Below are 23,542 nucleotides of genomic sequence, written 5' to 3'. Positions count from 1 at the left end.
TCAGGTTTGAGTGCAAACCAGTATGGTGGATATACAGTGTGTTCAGAGTTCAGGACGGAATATAACTCACAAGTTATACAGCAAAAGCATACGACTGTGACAAGCAGTTCTCCAGCATATATCATCTCTTCCTAGAACCCCAAGAGTGGTTGAATTCAATGAGTGGGGCCCACTCTCAAAGGAGTGTTCAACCAGCTCATCTTCGTGTGGTTCTCCCTCCCCGATATGTCTGAATGAGCCCTAATGGAGTTACTCTTATCTTCTTTTTAGGGATCGGCCTGGGATTGAATTATTGACAGGACTATTCAACCTACGGAGGCTCCCTTAAAAACTTATTAACCAATAGTACTTTTAGTTCTTTCTCTCCACTTGTCGATGAAAACCCACCCTGAAGGAGGGATCTTTACAACCATTTAGCACCTTTCTAGTTTATAGTTTTGAAAGCTAATCCATCCATCTGGACCCCTCTCATCTGTCAAGCCCGGTTCTCTCATAGCTATAGTCTCTCATCGCATCCTGCCTTGACCTCCCTGCTCCAACCAGTGCATGGCTCAGGGCAATCTTCGGCCATTAAATCAAGGGCTCAAGCTAGAACTAGCTTATTTCAGCCAGTTGTCATGGATACCCTAACTCCCATTTCTTCTATTCTATGTCTTTTATCCCAATTAATTTTTAATATCTGCTAAACAAACTCCAAATTCTACCGTAGCATTATAATTGGTTATTAGTAATAATGGCAGAAACATTAGATTGGGTCTTCATTAGCCAAATTAAATACTGTCAAAATGTTAGCATTCTCTAATCGAACTCATTAGAAGCACTGTCTTGGGAAAGTGAAACTTAAGCATTCTCGGGTAAAACATAGCTGATACATTAATCCTTTACTTGTCTTGAGCAGAAACGTACAATCAATAATCACAGTATCTATTGTGTTCCGAACACAGATGAGACTGCACACAGGGAGGTTAAAGTAACAGTGACCTCAGTCTTTATTAAGACACTCCAGAGTGAGGAACAGGCCTTAGGGGCCGGCTTATATACAGTGCCCCCAAGGGGTGCTGGGATCCCTTGGGACTTCAGGGGATGCGCTCCCTGGTGGCAGAACATGGGAGTGCATGCTTTACAGATACACAACATCACTCCCCCCCAAAGTCAAAGTGAAAACTATTTCCAAGGTGAGGCGGTCGGGAGCCTTTCTTTCCCTGGTGGACCGCCTCGGTACAAATGTCTGTTCTGGTGTGTTGGCTGTGCCCTCGCTGGGCTGGTGTGTTGTTGGCCCTGCAGGGCTGCTGGGTGCGCCTGGCCTTGCTGAGCTGTTGGGCGTGATGGGTTCGATTTCCTGGTCCGGTGTGGTGTCGTTGATCCTTTGGGTGTGTGTTGTGGGCTCGAAAAAGGTGGTGTCTGCTGTGGGTTGTTCAGGACAGTCTGTGAACTGCAGCCTCGTTTGGTCCAGGTGCTTTCTTCAAATTTGTCCATTGTCTAGTTTGACTACAAACACCCTATTCCCTTCTTTAGCTATCACCGTGCCCGCGATCCACTTGGGACCATGTCCATAGTTTAGCACATACACAGGGTCATTCAGATCAATTTTCCGTGACACAGTGGCGCGACCATCGTTTACATTTTGTTGCTGCCGCCTGCTCTCTACCTGATCATGCAGGTTGGGGTGAACCAGCGAGAGTCTGGTTTTAAGTGTCCTTTTCATGAGTAGCTCAGCCGGGGGCACCCCTGTGAGCGAGTAGGATCTCGTGCGATAGCTGAGCAGTACTCGGGACAGGCGGGTTTGGAGTGAGCCTTCTGTGACTCGTTTAAGGCTCTGTTTGATTGTTTGTACTGCCCGCTCTGCCTGCCCATTGGAGGCTGATTTAAACGAGGCCGAGGTGACATGTTTGATCCCATTGCGGGTCATGAATTCTTTAAATTCGGCAGTGGTGAAACATGGCCCGTTGTCACTGACCAGTATGTCAGGCAGGCCGTGGGTGGCAAACATGGTCCTCAGGCTTTCAATGGTGGCGGTGGCGGTGCTTCCCGACATTATTTCACATTCAATCCATTTTGAAAAAGCATCCACCACCAACATTTTACCGAGAAACTGGCCCGTATAGTCGACATGGATCCTTGACCATGGTCTGGAGAGCTAGGTCCACAAACTTAGTGGTGCCTCTCTGGGCGCGTTGCTCAACTGAGCACACACGCTGCATTGCCGTACACAGGACTCTAAGTCAGAGTCGATAACGGGCCACCACACTTGGGATCTGACTATCGCTTTCATCATTACTATACCCAGGTGTGTGCTGTGGAGATCCGAGATGAACGTCTCCCTGCCCTTTTTGGGTAGCACTACGCGGTTACCCCACAACAGGCAGTCTGCCTGAATGGACAGCTCGTCCTTTCGCCGCTGGAACGGCTTGATTGGCTCTTGCATTTCAACGGGGATGCTGGCCCAGCTCCCATGCAGTACACAGTTTTTTACTAGGGACAACAGTGGATCTTGGCTGGTCCAAGTCCGAATCTGGCGGGCCGTGACAGGTGATTTATCATTTTCAAACGCTTCCATGACCATCAACATGTCTGCGGGCTGCGCCACCATCAACAAGTTTGCAGGCTGCACCATTTCCACCCCCATGGTGGGCAATGGTAGTCGACTGAGAGCATCCGCACAGTTCTCGATGCCTGGCCTGTGGCGGATGGTATAGTTATACGCTGATAGCGCGAGTGCCCACCTTTGTATGCGGGCTGAGGCATTAGTATTTATCCCCTTGTTTTCAGCGAACAGGGATATGAGGGGCTTGTGATCGGTTTCCAGCTCAAATTTGAGGCCAAACAGGTACTGATGCATTTTCTTTACCCCGAACACACACACTAATGCCTCTTTCTCAATCATGCTGTAGGCCCTCTCAGCCTTAGACAAGCTCCTGGAGGCATAGGTGACAGGTTGCAACTTCCCCGCAACGTTAGCTTGTTGTAATACACACCCAACTCCGTACGACGACGCATCACATGCATCTTTTGCACAAGTCTTTTACATGGGTTATCTAATACAAGCAGCTTGTTGGAGCCTAAAATGTTTCTGGCTTTCTCACAAACAATTACTTGTTTTTTTTTCCCCATACCCAGTTCTCACCTTTACGCAATAACACATGTAGGGCTCTAAGAGGGTGCTTAACCCTGGTAGGAAGTTACCAAAATAGTTGAGGAGTCCCAGGAACGACCGCAGCTCCGTGACGTTCTGTGGCCTGGGCACGTTCCTGATAGCCTCTGTCTTGGCGTCTGTGGGCCGAATGCCATCCGCCGCAATCTTTCTCCCCAAAAACTCCACTTCTGTTGCCATGAAGATGTATTTCGACCTCTTCAGCCGCAGGCCTACGCGATCCAGTCGCTGGAGGACCTCCTCCAGGTTTTGTAGATGCTCAACGATGCCCCGACCCGTGACCAATATGTCGTCCTGAAAAACCACCGTGTGTGGTACTGAATTGAGTAGACTCTCAATGTTTCTCTGGAAGATCGCTGCAGCCGATCGAATTCCAAACAGGCATCTGTTGTAGATGAACAGTCCCTTGTGCGTGTTGATGCAGGTGAGGCCCTTCGAAGACTCCTCCAGCTCCTGCGCCATGTAGGCCGAAGTCAGGTCGAGCTTGGTGAATGTCTTGCCTCCTGCCAGCGTCGCAAATAGGTCGTCTGCCTTAGGTAGCGGGTATTGGTCCTGTAGCGAGGATCGATTAATAGTTACTTTATAATCGCCGCAAATCCTGACCATGCCATCACCTTTGAGTACTGGAACAATCGGGCTGGCCCACTTGCTGAATTCCACTCGAGAGATGATGCCCTCGCGTTGCAGCCTGTCCAGCTCAATTTCCACTCTCTCCCTCATCATGTGAGGTACCGCTCGCACCTTGTGGTGAATGGGTCGTGCCTCTGGGACCAAGTGGATCCGCACCTTCGCCCCAGAAAAGTTTCCCAAGCCTGGTTCAAAAAGGGAAGGAAATTTGTTTAGAACCTGTGTACATGAGGCCTCATCGACATGTGATAGCATTCGGATGTCATCCCAGTTCCAGTGGATTTTACCCAGCCAGCTCCTTCCAAGCAGTATGGGGCCATCGTCCTGGACAATCCAGAGTGGCAGTTCGTGCACCGTGCCCTCATAGGTGACCTTGACCATGGCGCTGCCCAGGACAGTGATAAACTCTTTGGTGTATGTTCTCAGTTTCATGTGGATGGGGCTCACGGCTAGTCTGAGTGCCTTGTTGCACCACAGTCTCTCAAATATCTTTTTACTCATGATGGATTGGCTAGCGCCAGTGTCCAGTTCCATGACTACAGGTAAGCCATTCAATTTTACATTTAGCATTATAGGTGGACATTTCATCGAAAATGTGTGCACCCCGTATACTTTAGCATCTGCCTCCTCTCTCTGAGGCTTGAAATTGCTTTGATCCACCATGGACCGATCTTTCTCTGTCATGTGGTGGTTAGCAGATTTTGCCGACCTTGCAGCTCGTCTGCAAGCTCATTGGAGGTGCCCCATTGTTCCACAGCTCTTGCAAACATACCCTTTGAAGCGGTATAAATAGGCTGAATGGAAGCCTCCACAACGCCAACAAGGTGTGAATTGCCTTGAATTCATCCTTTGTTGCGGACTCTTGAGTCATCTGGGTCACCTGAGGCCTGCTGGCAGTTGCAGACTCGTGGTTTCTGCCCTGTACATTTCTGCTCACAAACACAGTTGCAGTTAATTTATGAACATTGCTCCCAAGGGATGCTGGGATCCATTGGGACTTCAGGGGATGCACTCCCTGGTGGCGGAACATGGGAGTGCATGCTTTACAGATACACAACAGTATAATTTTCAGGTAACCCTAATTTCTAACCGCCTCTCTACCTCTCTTACCTCCTTCAAGACGCTCCTTTAAACCTACTTCTTTGACCGAGCTTTTGGTCACCAGCCCTAATTTCTACTTGTGTGGCTCGGTGTAAAATTTTTCATCTCATAACACTCCTGTGAAGCGCCTTGGGACATTTGACTACATTAAAGGCGCTATATAAATACAAGTCGGTGGTGTTGTTGCAAGGTCAGAGGGTTACCATGCCGTCCTGACAGAGGAAAGAAGGCCCAGGATTGCCGCAGTAACCAGAAAAATTCTCGACATCAGCCACTCCCAGTGGAGCCAGTTATGACTTTTTCTTTGAAGGCAATTGATCCCCTCCGGTTTGGCAGGAAGGGTTTGGGGGCCTTGCCTGAGGGGTTCAACCGGACTAAGGCCAGCTCTCCAGTAATGTCAGAGATGTTTAAAGGGTGGGCTGAGGATGCCCAGGAACTCGTCCAGACATGTCCCTTTGACAAGGTGTGGGTGGCGGCGGGCGGTTTGGTTGGCAGACAGAGGAATCCCCCAGGGCATTCACCGTACTCTGAAATTTATCCTGAGTGGGACAGAATCTCGGCAGGGCCTTGCACCAAGTATGGTTAAATGGACAACATGCCCCCTCAGTGACCTCTGAGCCATGCGCCAGGGATACCCGAAAGCAACTTGGTGTTTACTGTCCCTCCCATGTTGTGGCGTTGCACCATATCCCTGTGTCAGTTCTCCGTGTCTAAGGTAGAGACCCTGGTTTGAAAAAGCACAATATCGTATAAGCAATGGGCGCAGTAAATGTTTGTTTATGATTCTGACTTCTTCAGATACTTTTTCTTGTGTCATAGAATCATAGAACTGTTACAGCACAGAAGGAGGCCATTCGGCCCATCGAGCCCGTGCCGGCTCTCTGCAAGAGCACCTCAGCTAGTCCCACTCCCCCGCCCTTTCCTCGTAGCCCTGTAAATATTTTTCCTTCCAATTTTCTTTATCCACTTCCCTTTTGAAAGCCACGATTGAGTCTGCCTCCACCACCCTCTCAGGCAGCACATTCCAGATCCTAACCACTCGCTGCGTCAAACAGTTTTTTCTCATGTCGCCTTTGGTTCTTCTGCCTATCGCCTTAACTCTGTCTCCTCTGGTTCTCCACCCTTCCGCCAATGGGAACAGTTTCTCTCTCTCTACTCTGGACCCCTCATTATTTTGAACACCTCGATCAAATCTCCTCTCAACCTTCTCTGCTGTAAGGAGAACAACCCCAGCTTCTGCAGTCTATCCACGTAACTGAAGTCCCTCATCCCTGGAATCATGCTCCTAAATCTTTGCTTCACCCTCTCTAAGGCCTACATATCCTTCCTAAATTGTGGTGCCCAGAATTGGACACAGTACTCCAGTTGAGGCTGAACCAGTGTTTTATATTGGTTCATCATAACATCCTTGCTATTGTACTCCCCTCTATTTATGAAGCCCAGTATCCAATAAGCCTTTTTAACCGCTTTCTCAACTGGCTCTGCCACCTTCACCGATTTGTGCACATATACCCCAGGTCTCTCTGTTCATGCACCCCCTTTAGGATTGTACCCTTTAGTTTATATTTCCTCTCCTCATTCTTTCTACCAAGGTATATCACTTTGCACTTTTCCCAACACAAAAGCCAGCTCTCATAAGTTCGAGCTTCACATGATCAGAAGCGAGTCATTGTGTGCAAAGTAATCTGGGGTGGCATGCTGTGGGTGAGGAATATAACTCTGCAGGATTTCCACAGAGCGCCCCCTTCATTTCAGAAGACAGTTCAAATCGATAACACCTGACACTTTGATGGATTAGCGGGTACGTCACTGGACCAGTAATCCAGAGACCTGGACTAACGAGCTGGAGACACAAGTTCAAATCCCACCACGGCAGCTGGGGAATTTAAATTCAGTTAATTAAATAAATCTGGAATTAAAAAGCTAGTCAGTAATGGTGACCATGAAACTACTGGATTGTTGTAAAACCCCATCTGGTTCACTAATGTCCTTTAGGGAAGGAAATAAGAACATAACAAATAGGAACAGGAGTAGGCCTGCTCCGTCATTCAATAAGATCATGGCTGATCTGATCATTGACTCAGCTCCACTTCCCTGCCCGCTCCCCATAACCCCTTATCCTCTTATCGTTTAAGAAACTGTCTATTTCTGTCTTAAATGTATTCAATGTCCCGGCTTCCACAGCTCTCTGAGGCAGCGAATTCCACAGATTTACAACCCTCTGAGAGAAGACATTTCTCCTCATCTCTGTTTTAAATGGGCGGCCCCTTATTCTAAGATTGTGCCCTCTAGTTCTAGTCTCCCCCATCAGTGGAAACATCCTCTCTACATCCACCTTGTCAAGCCCGCTCATAATCTTATACGTTTCGATAAGATCACCTCTCATTCTTCTGAATTCCAACCTGCCCAACCTACTTAACCTTTCCTCATAAGTCAACCTCCTCATCCCCGGGATCAACCTCGTGAACCTTCTCTGAACTGTCTCCAAAGCAAGTATATCCTTTCATAAATATGGAAACCAAACCAGCATGCAGTATTCCAGGTGTGGCCTCACCAATACCTTATATAGCTGTGGCAAGACTTCCCTGCTTTTATACTCCATCCCCTTTGCAATAAAAGCCAAGATACTATTGGCCTTCTTGATCACTTGCTGTACCTGCATACTATCCTTTTTTGTTTCATGCACAAGTACCCCCAGGTCCCGCTGTACTGCGGCACTTTGCTATCTTTCTCCATTTAAATAATAACTTGCTCTTTGATTTTTTTCTGCCAAAGTGCATGACCTCACACTTTCCAACATTATTCTCCATCTGCCAAATTTTTGCCCACTCACTTAGCCTGCCTATGTCCTTTTGCAGATTTTTTGTGTCCTCCTCACACATTGCTTTTCCTCCCACCTTTGTATCATCAGCAAACTTGGCTACGTTACACTCAGTCCCTTCTTCCAAGTCGTTAATATAGATTGTAAGTAGTTCATCTGCCGTCCTTACCCAGTCTGGCATATCTTTGACTCCAGACCCACAGCAACGTGGCTGACTCTTAACTGCCCCCTGGAATGGCCTAGCAAGCCACTCAAGGGCAATTAAGGATGGGCAATAAATACTGGCCTTGCCAGCAACGCTCACATTCCAGCAACGAATTTTTAAAAAATCAAGCAACCAAATGGGTTTTATTCGCAGATACCCATTAACACAGAAATAAAAATAAAGACTTGCATTTATATAGCGCCTTTCATGACCTCAGGATGTCCCAAAGCGCATTGCAGCCAATAAAGTACTTTTGGAGTGTAGTCACTGTTGTAATGCAGCAGCCAATTTGCACACAGCAAGCTCCCACAAACAGCAATGTGATGATGACCAGAAAATCTGTTTTTGTTAAGTTGATTGAGGGATAAATATTGGCCAGGACACCGGGGATAAATCCCCTGCTCTTCTTCGAAATGTGCCGTGGGATCTTTTACATCCCTCTCAGGGCATCTCGGGATGGGCTATAATTGTAGCCTTGTCACAGTCACCCAAATACTGAGAAGAAATGTTTTTTTTAAACTTCAAGCGATTACCAGTTTCCGACTATAATCGCCTTACAGGTCCACCAATATAACCTGTTACATCTCAAACTTTTTCCAATTCTGACGAAGGGTCATCGACCTGAAACAACAACAACTTGTATTTATATAGCACCTTTAACGAAGTGAAACGTCCCAAGGTGCTTCACAGGAGTATTGTGAGATTACAAAAATTGACACCGAGCCACATTAGGAGAAATTAACGCAAGTGGCCAAAAGCTTGGTCAAAGAGGTAGGTTTTAAGGAGCGCCTTGAAGATGGAAAGAGAGGTAGAGAGGTTTAGGCAGAGAGTTCCAGAGCTTGGGGCCCAGGCAACAGAATGTACGGCCACCAATGGTTGAGCGATTATAATCAGGGATGCTCTCAAGAGGGCAGAAATAGCGGAGCGCAGACATCTCGGGGGGGATTGTGGGGCTGAAGGAGATTACAGAGGTGGGGAGGGGCGAGGCCATGGAGGGATTTGTAAACAAGGATGAGGATTTTGAAATCGAGGCGTTGCTTAACCGGGAGCCAGTGTAGGTCAGCGAGCACACAGTGGGTGATGGGTGAGCGGGGCAAAAAAGTAAATAGTGCTTGTACGGGACAGCGTGCTCTCTCTCGCGCTATGGATATTTCCACCCAAGGGTCTCTCAGTGACACCATGCCCAGCAAGGTCTTCTTGCAAATGCTTCCCAACCGAAACCTTCACCTCTTCTGTCCCTTCAATGTCAAATGCTGACTGACCCGTAGAATATATGCTTCATTTTCCGTTTCTCTTTCAAATGCCTGGCGCCTCCGGTATTTCGATTTGCCTGGCGTCTCTCTGGCACACGCCGGGCAAATCGAAAGCCACAGCGGTCGACTTTACACCATGCCATTGCAGGTTTTTTTAAATAATCTGTACATTAGCTGTGAAATGCAGTGGCGAGAGGGCACCGACGGGCTACAGACAAACAAAATCAGTCTTTCCCAAGCTTTTGTATGATATTTCTTTGTCCAATCACTTTAAGTTGTTAGCCCAGTGCCTTTTGTTAATCTTCAAATATGTTCTTAACCCATCAGTCGTCGGGGTGATTGTAAATGTCAATTTTCATGGTGCCACAGGTGGATTCTTAACATTCAGAATGTTAAGCTTGCAAGACTTACATAAGAGTTAGGAGCAGGAGTAGGCCATTCGGCCCCTCGAGCCTGCTCCGCCATTCAATAAGATCATGGCTGATCTTCCCCCTCAACTTCACTTTCCTGCAGTTGCCCCATATCCCTGGATTCCCTTAATATTCAGAAATCTATTGATCTCTGTCTTGAATATACTCAATGACTGAGCATCCACAGCCCTTCGGGGTAGAGAATTCCAAAGATTCACCACCCTCTGAGTGAAGACGTTTCTCCTCATCTCAGTCCCAAAATGGGCGACCCCTTATTCTGAGACTGTGACCCCTGGTTCTAGACTCTGCAGCCCAGGGGGAAACATCCTCCCTTCTGCTGGGGGAGTGCCATATTCGAAAGCTACGAAAGAGGTTCAGTGCCCGGTGAGTTGCTCTGTAAGTGGCTTAAGACTGTAACGTTCCACTCGCTAACATTTCGCAGCAATATTGTTTGTACAGGAGCCTGCAGCATCGCAATCTGCTTCAGTGCCTGGCCCAGTTTACGGAGGCGACGCCTTATCTCCTGGTCATGGAGTTCTGTCAGCTGGTGAGTACGCACGAGTTCTGGGAGCTTGTTACCGCAGAGGATCCAATGTTTCACCCGAGCGACGCTATCTTTGCTGCACCCGGTGACGCGCGGACTCGCGAGAGTGTCGGTAACGGCCGTCGACCGAGCTCTGATTTCATCCCCTCAGTGGCGCTGTGTGCGGTGGCAGTTTAGCAGGAACGGCGCGGATGTGGACAGGTACCCTGGTCGTTGCTGGCCGCAGTCTCCCTCCTTTACTTGCGTTTAGAATGCCGGAGTGGACTGCCCACGGCATCGCTCGTGGTGAGTCGGGGGGGATACGATGGTGTGTTGAAGAGCAGCCACAGGCAGGGCCACCCAGTGGCCACAGCCAGTAACCCAAACCTTTCACTTAAGGATGCCCCATTTCAACTGATTAGGTCGGCAGCTAAAATGTTAAGGGGTTGAAATGGGGTTTCCGCCATTCTTGAGGCAGTGAGTGCTGATTTCAGCGCTGGGCGTTAGGCGCAGCCTCAAAGTCCTAAATTCAGTTTTTACACCCCAAAAATGAGAGAGCAGCGCTAAAAAGTGGCGTTGCACACTCCTCCTCGGGCGGGGGGCTCAGGAGGCCGACTGGATTTCCCCCGCGGGAGGCTGCCGCCGGACTAGATAACAAAAACCGGGAAGAAAAATGAAATAGCTAAAACTTCTCCGATCCCCACACACACTTCCCCCACTCTTAAAACTCATGAACACATGCAGAAATAAATAAAGAGAAAAATTTACCTTCCTTTCTGGGCCATTCCGCCCGAGATCCACTCTTTTATGACAGCTTTCTCCCGGCTGTACGGCCGCCCGTCGGAACGGCAGCCGTACAAAGCAAATGTCGCGACAGAGGCGTCCAAGAGACGTTGTGCGCTGGATGACGTCACCACGCGGGTGGCGTTAGCCGGCACAGCGTTGCCTCTTGGTGCCTCTGCCAAAGAGCCGACTGAATGTAGGGCGCGGTGTCGATGCTGCTTACCGACGATGGTAGGCATTTGCCACCCATTAGCCGCCTCCCCCGCGCGGTAACGGGCGGTGTACGAAACCCTAAATGTTGACATGCAACCATGACCAAAAATCATGACAACAGGAAGATATTTAAATATAATACAGATATCAAAAAGTCCTGTCTTCCTCCTCTCACTTATTAAACACACAAGCCCGTGTTGTAAGAACTTTCAGATTGAAACAGCATCTCTGGACAAAAAGGGATTTTATATCTGCCCCAATAGTTTTACTCATTTTCCATGCAGAAGATCAAAGGTCAACAGCAGAAATCAATCTGGGGCAAGAGAAGGAAGATGATCCTGATTTCACGCAGACCTATTGACAAAACCTTCTAGATGTTGAGCTGAAACCCAGCTCCATAATGGTCGACATTAATTCTTCCGTCGAAGGGTTGTCAGATCGCCAATGAAGGTTGCGTCTTGGGCCCACAGTCCCAGCATGCGATCAGAATTTGGTATCTCACAGGTTAATGTAAGAACATAAGAAATTGGAGCAGGAGTCGGCCATCTGACCCCTTGAGCCTGCTCCGCCATTCAATAAGATCATGGCTGATCTGATCATGGCCTCAACTCCACTTTCCTACCTGTTCCCCATATCCCTTCACTCCCTTATCGTTCAAAAATCTGTCTACCTCCACCTTGGATATATTCAATGACCCAGCCTCCACAGCTCTCTGGGGCAGAGAATTCCATAGATTCACGACCCTCTGAAAGAAGAAATTCCCCCTCATCTCCGTCTTGAATGGGCGACCCCTTATTCTGAAACTATGCCCCCTAGTTCTAGATTCCCCCACGAGGGGAAACATCCTCTCCGCATCTCCCCTTGTCAAGCCCCCTCAAAACCAGCACTTCTGGTGCCACGGCAACCCAGAGCATTAGCCTGTTGGCCAGCGGAGGGTGATGTGCTTTCCCTATTGGTGTCATAGTCTGTGGAACCCGATAGGCCAATCGGCAAAGTGCTGAGTTTCCAGAGGGACGACACACCGATTGTTCCAAAGAGATCACCGCATCCGACCTCACTAAAGCATCTCCCTGTCCACTCTGTGCCATCTAAAATGGAAGAGCCTCAAAATAATTGGCCAAAACCAGGAAGATACTTGGAGGATAAATATTGACCTTGGTCTCATTTTCAGCTTTAACTAAAAAGGAGGAAAGTGGGGTTTTTGTGCGGAGGTACACACATCTGTTTGTCCTTCTGCCTCCTCTGGCTGTTTTGGGGAGGTTGGAGGGTCACTTATATCGGGTACGGGAACCAGAAATCATTGCCCTGGCTGAATAAGCCTTAAAGGGGAGGTGACCCTGGGGTGTTGATCCCTTCTCGTTGCTCGTGCCCATGATCTGTGGAAAATACAAGTAAAAAGGGGGGATTGTATTTGGCGTACATATACCAGAACTAGGGAACATAGTTTGAGAATGAGGGGTCGCCCATTTAGAACTGAGATGAGGAGGAATTTCTTCTCTCAAGAGGATCATAAATCTGTGGAATTCTCTGCCTCAGAGAGGAGACTGGCTCATTGAATGTATTTAAGGTGGAGATAGACAGATTTTTCAATGATAAGGGAGTGAAGGGTTATGGGGAGTGGGCAGGGAAGTGGAGCTGAGCCCAAGATCAGATCAGCCATGATCGTATTGAATGGCAGAGCAGGCTCAAGGGGACAAATGGCCTACTCCTGCTCCTATTTCTTATGTTCTCACATGAGCCTACCTGATCTTTAAGCCTTATCGTACATCATCCTGAGAACTGTAGAGCGCAAGATAGCTTTTTTTTTAATACAAAGTCCGGATAGATAAAGATGTCCTGTGATAGTTATTACGTTCCTGATTGAAATGTTGACAAGTAATAGGGCGTTGCTTTAAGACTAGGATGAGAGTAAAAGTGTAATGACGGAATCGCAAGCAGCTGCCACTGGGATTTGACAGCATTCCCAGGAAGCCCCTTTGGAGTTAAAAGAGAGCAGGAGAGACATTCAACACTTGTTGTTTAAAGCTTCCTTTTTCCACTTACCAAGACAACATTCACTCATCAAGTGATAACCTCATTAGGACAGCATTTGGACATGGATATCGTGTGCACATTGAAAGGTCAAAGTTGAGGCATCTGGAACACGGTCAACAGCACGCAGCTAAGCTGGACTGAGGAACGCCACGAGTCTCAGTCTGCGTTCACACTATAAGATGCTGGGGGTTCTTTTTATGACTTCTCCAGTGGAGCAAACATATTTCAGGCACCTGTAGAAGCTCTGTGAAAATATTGGCATCGAATTTTACAACAACTACTTGTGCTTATGTGTGGCACCTTGAACATAATGAGAGAAGTGCCTGGCGACATTCGCTCTCTGTGTAACTTGTACTAATGATTTAGATGCATTCTGACAATGGCTTTCTTAAGGTAACTTTTTTTTAAAAAACACATTAATCTGAAATATATCCAAATCTGAAGCCCTCCTCCATGCCTTTGTTGCCACTAGACTTGGCTATTCCAACACACTCCTGGCTGGCTTCCCACATTCTACCCTACGGAGAATCGAGGTGATCTAAAACTCGGCCGCCCCGTGCCCTAACTCGCATCAAGCCCCGCTCACCCATCACCCCTATTAAAAATCTCATCCTTCTTTACAAATCCCTCCATAGCCTCGCCCCTCCCTATCTCTGTAATCTCCTCCAGCCCCACAACCCCCCGAGATGTCTGCGCTCTTCAAATTCTGCTCTCTTGAGCATCCCTGATTGTAATCGCTCAACTATTGGTGGCCATGCCTTCTGTTGCCTAGACCCCAAGCTCTGGAACTCCCTGCCTAAACCCCTCCGCCTCTCTAGCCCTCTTTCCTCCTTCAAGACGCTCTTTAAAACCTACCTCTTTGACCAAGCTTTTGGTCACTTGCCCTAATTTCTCCTTATGCGGCTCAATGTCAAATTTTTGTTGCTGTCTCATAACTCTCCTGTGAAGCACCTTGGGACGTTTCACTACGTTAAAGGTGCTATATAAATACAAGTTGTTGTTGTATTTACTGGTGATACTAAATATAGAAACATAGAAACATAGAAAATAGGTGCAGGAGTAGGCCATTCGGCCCTTCTAGCCTGCACCGCCATTCAATGAGTTCATGGCTGAACATTCAACTTCAGTACCCCATTCCTGCTTTCTCGCCATACCCCTTGATCCCCCTAGCAGTAAGGACCCTTTGGGCCTGTGAAGGGGAAGAAAAGCTGAAATTGGTGGAAATGCACAGCAGATCAGTCAGCATCACAAACAGAGATTAATGTTTGGAGGTGGGAGATTTGGTCAGCTCCGTGTTGATCAAGAGTCCCACCTTAAATGTTGCCGGGTAATATTTTCTTTCAAACCCTGAGAGCCTGACTGTGCAAATCCAACACATCTATGTGTTTCTTTTTATCTGGAGCAAGGGAAAGGGTTTAGTACAGGTGCATTGCGAGCAGCTGCTTTAGCATCAATTAGTTTGTGTTTAAACGCCTGTTTATGGCTGACCAGTGCGAATTGTTAAAACAATGGGTCAGCAAACACTATATCAAAGTCTACAGTTCTTCCAGCCTAACACACTAAAAAAACTTCTAATCTAATGAGCAGGCTGACTGCCTCCAGTAAATTCAACCAGATTTGTTTTGAAATAGCTTATTAAATAAAAAGAGTTGAACCAGTGATCTCTTAAAACGCACATCTCACGATTAGTGGTACAAAGAATGATTAATCTGGATACGCTGTGCCTCCTGGTGGCTCTGTCTTGTCATGACAGCTCACCCCCCCCCAAAAAAAGGTCAAAATAATTTTTCAATGTAAGTACTGGAAGCAGCCGACAATAAAGTACCAGGAACCATTACAGTTAAATACAGCAGAAAAGCTAAGCACTTTAAAAAGATGTTTAGACATAAATTGATTTATAAAATGCCGGTGAGAGCATTTATCATAATATATAATCAATTGAGTTTTATTGAACCCAACTATTAATTGCATCTGAGAGATGAACATTTGTATAAAATATTGCCTCTGCTGCAGCATGTCACTGACATGTCCGGTCAAGAGGATGACAGACAGTCTGTGCTGCTGCCATTGTAACACCAATTAATTTTTCATTGGGTATATTTCGCACACAAAAAATTCAGCTACCTCAAAACATTCAAAGCGCACAATGTATTTTTACTATAATTGCATCTTTTTATTACAGTACATATGTTCTCTCTGTGAAGTAACTCGTACAGCACTCCGCTTACAGCAGTTCACCTGTGCAGAGACTTGTGATGCTGCCAATTAATGCTCGAAAGAAAGAACACACATTTATAACGTCGTCATTGTTGTGATGTGGGGAAAGGTTGCAGCCGGTTTGTGCAGAGCAAACAGCAATGAGATAATAACCAGCTCATTGTCTTTTTAGCGATGTTAAATGTTGACCAGGGCACTCGGGGGGGGGGGGGGAACTTCCTCTGATCTTCTTCGAATAGTGCCACGGGTTCGTGCACATCCACCCCAAGAAGGGGCCTTGGTTTAACGTCTCGTCCTCAGCAACTGGCACCTCCGGCAGTGCAGCACTCCCTCAGCACTGAGTTGTCAGCCTGGATTATATGCTTACATTTCTGGAGTGGGCCCTGAGCCCACAATCTTCTGATTCAGAGGCGAGAGTCCTACCCCCTAGCCAAGGTGGGAACTTGGCAGTAAATAGACAATCACAGGACATGTTCAATCCCTGAAAATAGCAGGTTATTTTACAGAAAAAAATACTACCTTCTAGAGTATAAAAGTAATTACAAGAGAGTGCAGGAGAGGCACATGGCTTATTCCCATTCCCTTTAGGAACGCACTCTTCTCCCCACACCGCCCCCCCCCGCATTTACTTTTCACTTCACTCTTTCGTGGCTCAGTGCGTAGCACTCTCTCGCCTCTGAGTCAGAAGGTTGTGGGTTCAAGTCCCACACTAGGGACTTGAGCACATAAATCTAAATGCAGTGCTGAGGGAGTGCCGCACTGCCGGAGGTGCCGTCTCTCGGATGAGACGTTAAACCGAGGCCCCGTCTGTCCTCTCGGGTGGATTATTCTGAAGAGGAACAGGGGAGTTTTACAGATTCACAGAAACTTACAGCACAGTTAGATGAGGAAAGACGGGAGGAGGCTGGAGTGGAGCGTAAATGCCGGCATGGACTGGTTGGGCCGAATGGCCTGTTTCTGTGCCGTATATCCTATGCAATCCCACACTGCCTCCTCCCCTCTTCAAACCATTACTCCGCCATTGTTGCCACCAACAAGGAAGCTTTATGATAACCAGGAGGAAATAAACAAAACTGCAGAGGAAATAGAAAAGGAGTACAAGATATTGATGTGCGTCACCATTCCGATATCCGGTGTTTATTTCCTATTAATATAACTGACTGGCAAAACTGATTAATCCTAATCTTTTACTGCTCTGTTTTTGAAGGGTGATTTAAAGGGTTATCTGAGGACTCACAGTGCAGCTGACGAACTGGCCCCTGACCCCTCGACTCTGCAGAGAATGGCATGCGAGATTACCTCAGGCCTCCAGTGTCTCCACAAGCATAATTACATACACAGGTAGGATGCTGTCTGCACGCTGCAAACGTCCCATGCTTACCCAGCGCAAGTTTAATATTAAAATTCGATGACAGTCAGGATTTGAGCCTTTATATATTGCTCTTTTATGAGCTGCCTTCTCGATTTAAGGTTTGGGGAATTGTACGGTTCAGCGCAATCTGTTCTGCATTTTAAAAAATCGTTTGTTAGCATTCTACAGAAATGGTGCGTCGGTTATTTCATATAGGGGTAATTATTTTTACATATTGATAATGTACTTTATCTGTCAGGGAGGGGGGGGGTTAGCCGTGATAGGTTAATAAACTAAATGTATGTGGGTTGAATATTGAAAAGTGTCTTTTGAGAGTTGAGCAGCCGGCATTTAACCATGGCCTGTTTCCCGTGGGTCAGAGAAGCAGGGGCAAAGTATCGGAGCAGAGGGCAATGTCGTGGGGGCGGTGGGGAGGGGCGAATTTCCCTGCAATGTTTTCCTGTTGGGCCGCCGTAACTTCGGCGGGGACACCCCCCTCGGAGGAAATTCACCCCCGTGTTTTTCACATCTTCATTAATACCAAGTGCTTTTTGGAAAGGGAATGGCCAGTTAAATTTCATTGATTGGACTAATTTCACAATCAAAATCTAAAAAGCAGACATCGCTTTCGAATGCAAAACCTTTGGGCCCTGTCTTTACAAAAGGATGTAAGTAAGGGAACTTTAATTCGGCACAGCGCAGCCTACAGGCCATTATTCAGCGCTGCAGCTGATTCAATAGAAAGTATATCTGCAGATGACTCAGACAGACGTGATCCTGTTGCAGTGACTGGCACACTGGTATTGCACTGTGTTCTGTGAGCCAAAGTTAGAAGAAATGACTGCTTTTCGCTAATTAAATTTAAGTTAAAAGTCGATGATGATTCTCAAAAGCTTATTTTCTCTCCTTCGTTTTGAACCTAATGACTGCTTTTGTCTCCTTTTACATAGTCCTTTTTTCTCTGCTTTATTCTTCTGCCATTTGACTTTGTACCCGTTGGTGGCCATACTTTAGCTGTGAGCGATAATTTGTCGAACCTGAACCCCCCCCCCACCCTCTATCCCACCCCCCACACCCTCGGACCACGCATCTTTCCTTTCAATCTGTCCTGCCGTGGAGATCATCGTTTCCTGTTCATCCCCAGCAACAATATCCTGATGCTGACAGAGTGAAGCTGGTGACTCCAGCATCAGTGATTTTGTTGCGGAGGGTGATCATTCACTGCTTGTCCGGCCGGGCTCCAAGCTCGCTCGCTGTCTCACTGTCACACGGGTTAATCAGTGGCAGCTTCTCCAGTCAGGCGACTTGCTGCTCAGCTTTGCACGTGGCTTCGCTCCAGAGGTTACCCACTGTGACCGTTTTTTTTTTTGCTTCCTCTCGCCTGATTAGAAGTTATCTGGTAAATGCGCTCGGGATAGTTGCAATGGCGTGTGTTGTGTGTAAAATAAAAATAACTTTGCAATGATCAATTGTCACGGAATGTTTTGATTGCCTTAGAGACAATGGCATCTTTTAAGGGAAGATACAACACTATGGGGAGAGGGTACAGCAGTGGGATTAGTTCAGCAAAGAGCCAGCAAGACCAGAGGGGCTCCATGGCCTCCTGCTGTGCTGTGAACATCATGGTTCCTGTTTTCATCATCATCGGCAGTCCCTCGGAATCGAGGAAGACTTGCTTCCACTCTTAAAATGAGTCCTTAGGTGACTGAACAGTCCAATACGAGAAGCACAGTCCGTATCACAGGTGGGACAGATAGTCGTTGAGGGAAGGGGTGGGTGGGACTGGTTTGCCGCACGCTCTTTCCGCTGCCTGCGCTTGGTTTCTGCATGCTCTCGGCGATGAGACTCGAGGTGCTCGGCGCCCTCCCGGATGCACGTCCTCCGCTCGGGGCGGTCTTTGGCCAGGGGCTCCCAGGTGTTCCTGTTTTAATGTCCCTTCGGCTGCCACTCTTTTACGGTCCGCAGCAAGACCGGCCGGTTCCACCTCTGTAATATCGCCCGTCTCCGCACCCTTTGGGCTGGACCGCTGCCCAGCACCTCCTCCCCAGTGACACACGTCAGTCTGGTCGCGGTGAGGTGCACGGGATCAGCCCGGGCTGGCCTGAGCAGTATTGGCCAGGCCCATTCTCCTGGGGAGGTACCTAGTCTCCAGCTGCAACCTCTCCCCACGACCAGCGGGCCAGATCAGACCTCTGCTGCCTGGGAAATTACAGACACAGCGACGCAGCATGTGGGAGCAGCACTGCGCTGCGCCAGGCAGTGGCAGAATTGCACGCGACCGGCAAGGCTTTTCTATCAAGCGGATTCCACAAGTAAAATACATATTTTTTTTAATTCACGCCCCTTGGAATGTTTTTTTTTAATGTAAAAACAATAGTTTCAGGCGCTGCCTGCTGCTTCAGCGAGTTTACATTATTCATTGGCTGCAGTCGAGAGGGTCCCAGCTTCAGTCCCTGCTCTGTGTTGGCGCAGCGGATCTGAGCCGGGAAGGCTGAAGTCAGTCGGGATTGGCCTCAGTGCCACAAGGCCGGGTGGGAACCAATGGTCCGGCTCCCGATCAACGTCTCTTGGGACCGACTGACCCACGTTCAGCCGCTGTTCACCGGGAACCCTCCTCCACTTTGGCCGTCAAAAGTTCTCCTTTGAATATCTGCGTCTCCCACCAAGATCTACATCTGCTCCTGCGGCAGTGCCTGATCAATGCTTCCCCCCGTCCCCCCCCCCCCCCCCCCCAGCCGTTTTTACTTTTTGCGGCACGCGGTCCCGTTAACGACCCGTTCCGAGTTCGCCGCGAGTGTGAAAAGCCGGGCTGCGGGGGACCCCCGGACAGCAGGAACGTTGCTCCTGATGGCTGCCCAGCCTTTCCAGCTGGAATTTCAAGCGTGTTGGACACCTTGCGCGGGCAGGGTCAGACTTGGCTGCTGACCTGGGCATTGTCCAGGGCTCAGACGCAATGATACCGGGTGCGTTGGACCAGCTGGTCACTTCCTGCCCCTCCATTTCGCCTGTTCGTATGATTGACGGCCTCTGGGGTGAAGTGGGTGTCTGATGCCTGTAGAACCTCACCCTAGCAAGGCCCTCAGCAGAGGAAGACAGTTGCCTATAATGGAGTAGTATTTAAATGATACCCATTTGCTCCCATATATCATAGAGTAATAGCTGTCATTCTCCTTTGTTCAGTGACGTGGCCCTGCGAAACTGCCTCCTGTCTGCAGACCTGACTGTTAAAATTGGAGACTATGGATTGTCTTACAATAAGTACAAGGTAAACGATTAAGGAGTAAAGAATTGGATGCACGTTTGAGCTGAGCACAATCTAATAATAAGGCATGTTTTAATTACTGTGTAATATATTGGTGCACTTGCAATTCAGAAATGTCAGAGAGTTATAAGATTGTGTTCTGCCCCTGTTTACTGTTGTCAAGGAGAAACCAACTCTGAGACGGCATGGGGTAAATTCTGTCAGGCACCACGGGGCCCAGCGAGCAGCCAGGGTGTGTCACATAATCGGGAGCGACGCCCACAGTTTTCCATCCATCGATTGGTACTGATGGTAGTGCGTCTTTGGGAAAGGTTGTCTTAGCACCCGCTTAGCCGAGGAATCCCACAGGTGACCTTTAATTTTTTTAAAGTTCAAGGGAGATTGTTAAAAATTAACAGCAGCAAAATGCCAGACATACACAGCAAGTTAATCAGCGTCTGAAAGAGAGACAAAGGTTTCAGGAGTGGCCTGGTGAAACGTCATACAAAACAGCTGATCTATCTCAAGGCAAGTATAGTAGTGTAGTCAACTGCACTAAAAATTCATTATTTATTCCAAGTTTTAATCTCACCATGGTTGGCTTTTTAATGTAATAAATATGCTAATTACATGAGAACAAAATCATCATAAAAGCTGCCATTTTGTGGTCAAAAGTTAATGGGTTCACTAAAGTCCTTCAGGGCGGAGAACTTGCCATCCCTACTGCAATGTATTTGCTTCAAGGGTTCTTTGCTTAAGAATTCATAGCAACACATTGCTATTAAGAACTAGTTGGTTTATTAACAAAGGTTTAACAATCACACCACACATTACCAGTTCATCCACCAGGCTCACAACTGCATACCTCATCGTGGATGACCTAGACCCAACTGACTGGGGTTTTATTGAGTCTTGTGAACATCACGTGACTGGCTAAGCCACTCATAATGCAACAGCTCTACAACTAATTTGTTACAACGTTAATTCAAGTGCCCCCTTTTGCAAGGGCATAAAAAAACACAAATTAACGAAGAAACATTAAAGAGAATCTTGACAAATCAAATTAAATTAAAATGGTGTTCCCAGCTGTGATGATGCACTCCAGTCCCTCTGGCGCCCACCTCTCGCGGAAGGCCGCGAGTGTACCGGTGGACACCGCGTGCTCCATCTCCAGGGACACCCTGGCTCGAACGTAGCCGTGGAAGAGAGGCAGGCAGTCGGGCTGAACGACTGCCCACTGCCTGGATCGGTTAATGGCCACCTTGGCCATGCCCAGGAGCAGTCCTATGAGGAGGCCTTCCGACCTGCCCGCTCAACAGCTCTACAACTATTTTGTTGTAATCAGAAAATCAAGTGTCCCCTGATTAAAGGGGGCGGGGGGCACACTCCAAAACACTTTTCGAGTGCCCTCTTGTTTTGTTTTAGGTCATTGAAACACAAATTATACCAGTGTCCCCTGGCTTAAACTGGCAAATTAAACAAATTAAGATTTAGACATAAAATCAAATTAAAATTTGGTTGCCGGGGGTGATGATGCACTCCAGTCCCTCCGGCGCCAACAGCTCTACAAACCTATGAGCATCCTCGCGTGCATACATTAAACCTAGCCAGTGACTATACGCCCTATTCGAGGGCTCACAGAGTTGCTCAGTGTCTACAAACTAGCACCACCCATGGGAGCACCATCGTCACAGGGACTGCAGCGGTTCAAGCAGAAGGCACACCATCGCCATCTCATGGCAACTAGGAATGGGCAGTAAACGCCGGCTCTGCCACTGTCGCCCATATCCCGAGAACAATTGATAAAAGTCTTTCCCTTTCATGTACTGATTGTGCTGCTGCGGGATTTTTAGGTTACCAGCATTCATTTTTATTTTCAGTCTCCACTTCAGGAGAATTGTTTTAAAATGGGGGTGGGGCGGGGAGGGGGGTTGCTAAATTCCCTGCCTTTGACACTCAGACTGTTTTGCTACAAGAGTGTTACGGTGACCAAAGTCGCCTCTTTATTACTCGCATTTCAGTCCAGTTTGCCACCGGTCAAACTGAACCAAATATCCTTACAGAGGCTGCAATGTATGCACCTGCGAGTATGCTCACAGGTTTGTAGAGCTGTTGCATTGTGAGTGGCTTAGCCAGTCACGTGATGTTCACAAGACTCAATAAAACCCCAGCCAGTTGGGTCTAGGTCATCCACGATGAAGTACGCAGTTGCGATGAACTAGCAATGTGTAGTGTGATTGTTAAACCTTTGTTAATAAACCAACTAGTTCTTCATAGCAATGCGTTGCTATGAATTCTTAAGTGGAGAACCCATGAAGCAAATACATTACAGAAGCCCACTTAGCTTGTCCTTAGCGGCAGAGTTTTGTTCATAAAATATCCGCTCGTGGGCCCCAGGAGGCCCTGCCCCTGACACGTTAGGGGTAGCTCTGGACTTTGTGTGATCGTGAGAGACCAGTGATAACCAGTCAGCAGCCCGTTTTCCATCTCAAAACACCCGATTTTTATTTCCGTTGCCGTCTGGGCCTATATGTGACTCCAGACCCACAGTAATGTGGTTGACTTTTAACTGCCCTCTGAAATGGCCCAGCAAGCCGCTCAAGGGTAATTACGGACGGGCAATAAATGCTGGCCTTGCCAGCGATGCCCACGTCCCGTGAACGAATATACATTTTTTTTTAAATGTAAAATGGTTTGCCAGCTCGCTCTCGACCGCTCGCACACATTCACGATCTGATCCGCCCCATTATGAGGGGAGATGAAGCACAAGCCAAAACCGTCTCCGTGTGCTGGGGGCAGGGAGAATACAGTGGAGGAAGAGTCACCTCCCGAGTGACTGGTGTGCACGGGTACTCATCGCCCTGAGACGCTGGGCCCTCTGCTTGAACCGTCGCTGTCCGTGTGGTGACGGTGCTCCCAACGTCCGGGGGGGGGGGGGGAGGGGGTCTGAGAGCAGGACCTCTGCCCACCCTTCAGATTCACACATCTTGTGTGGACATGGAGAGATCACAGACGGCAAAAAGGATAAAGTAATACATACTTCACTCTTCTTTAAACCATATTTCAGAAGATCTGTTGCCAGCAGTTACTATGGATTGTCCTTATTATCGTCATCAGCAATATACAGGGAAATTGGGCTAAGAATAATACAATAGTGGCCTAAAAAATGTTCAAAGAATGACTTGCACCTTTAACTTTCCTCATCATTACTCTCGTTCAACACTTTGGGGAATTTGGTTTTTATTTCCCACATTTGCTTTCCTACTTTGCTGCTTTGCGATATTTTATCTCACTTTTATCATTTCCTTAGCTTTCTCCGTTGTCCCTGGAATTCTTTGTTCTGACCACCTCGCTGACAGATGGCCGAGGCGTCTGCTTGAATGGTCGATAAAGCAGCCTTGCTTCCTGCGCATCGCCCAGCAGGAAAGGGCAGGGGGTTCATTTAAATGGAGCGTACCAGCGCTGGCAATAATGGGGGGGGCCTCCCCAAGGGTCACATTCCCACAGCAGTCACACAATACCGAGTTGCGATGCCATGGTCTGTTGAGGTCAGAAGTTCGATTGTTTATCAAAGATTCTCTGATTGGAATTAATTCTCTGAGGGTGTGATGT

The 23,542-nt window shown here is 47.8% G+C and overlaps 1 protein-coding gene across 5 annotated transcripts in view; it reads left to right on the top strand.

The window, feature by feature from the left end:
- aatkb (apoptosis-associated tyrosine kinase b) overlaps positions 1-23,542 on the top strand; it is a 497,277-nt gene that overhangs the window by 434,176 nt on the left and 39,559 nt on the right. For all 5 annotated transcript variants that reach the window (XM_070857818.1, XM_070857819.1, XM_070857817.1 and 2 more), the window contains 3 exons: positions 10,028-10,115; positions 16,546-16,679; positions 19,870-19,954. In XM_070857818.1, coding sequence (XP_070713919.1) covers positions 10,028-10,115; positions 16,546-16,679; positions 19,870-19,954 — 307 coding nt within the window. The remainder of the gene's footprint in view (positions 1-10,027; positions 10,116-16,545; positions 16,680-19,869; positions 19,955-23,542) is intronic.

This window comes from Pristiophorus japonicus, chromosome 16, assembly GCF_044704955.1.
Source record: "Pristiophorus japonicus isolate sPriJap1 chromosome 16, sPriJap1.hap1, whole genome shotgun sequence".
Classification (NCBI taxonomy): domain Eukaryota; kingdom Metazoa; phylum Chordata; class Chondrichthyes; family Pristiophoridae; genus Pristiophorus; species Pristiophorus japonicus.
This window is presented reverse-complemented; position numbering and strand designations above follow the sequence as displayed.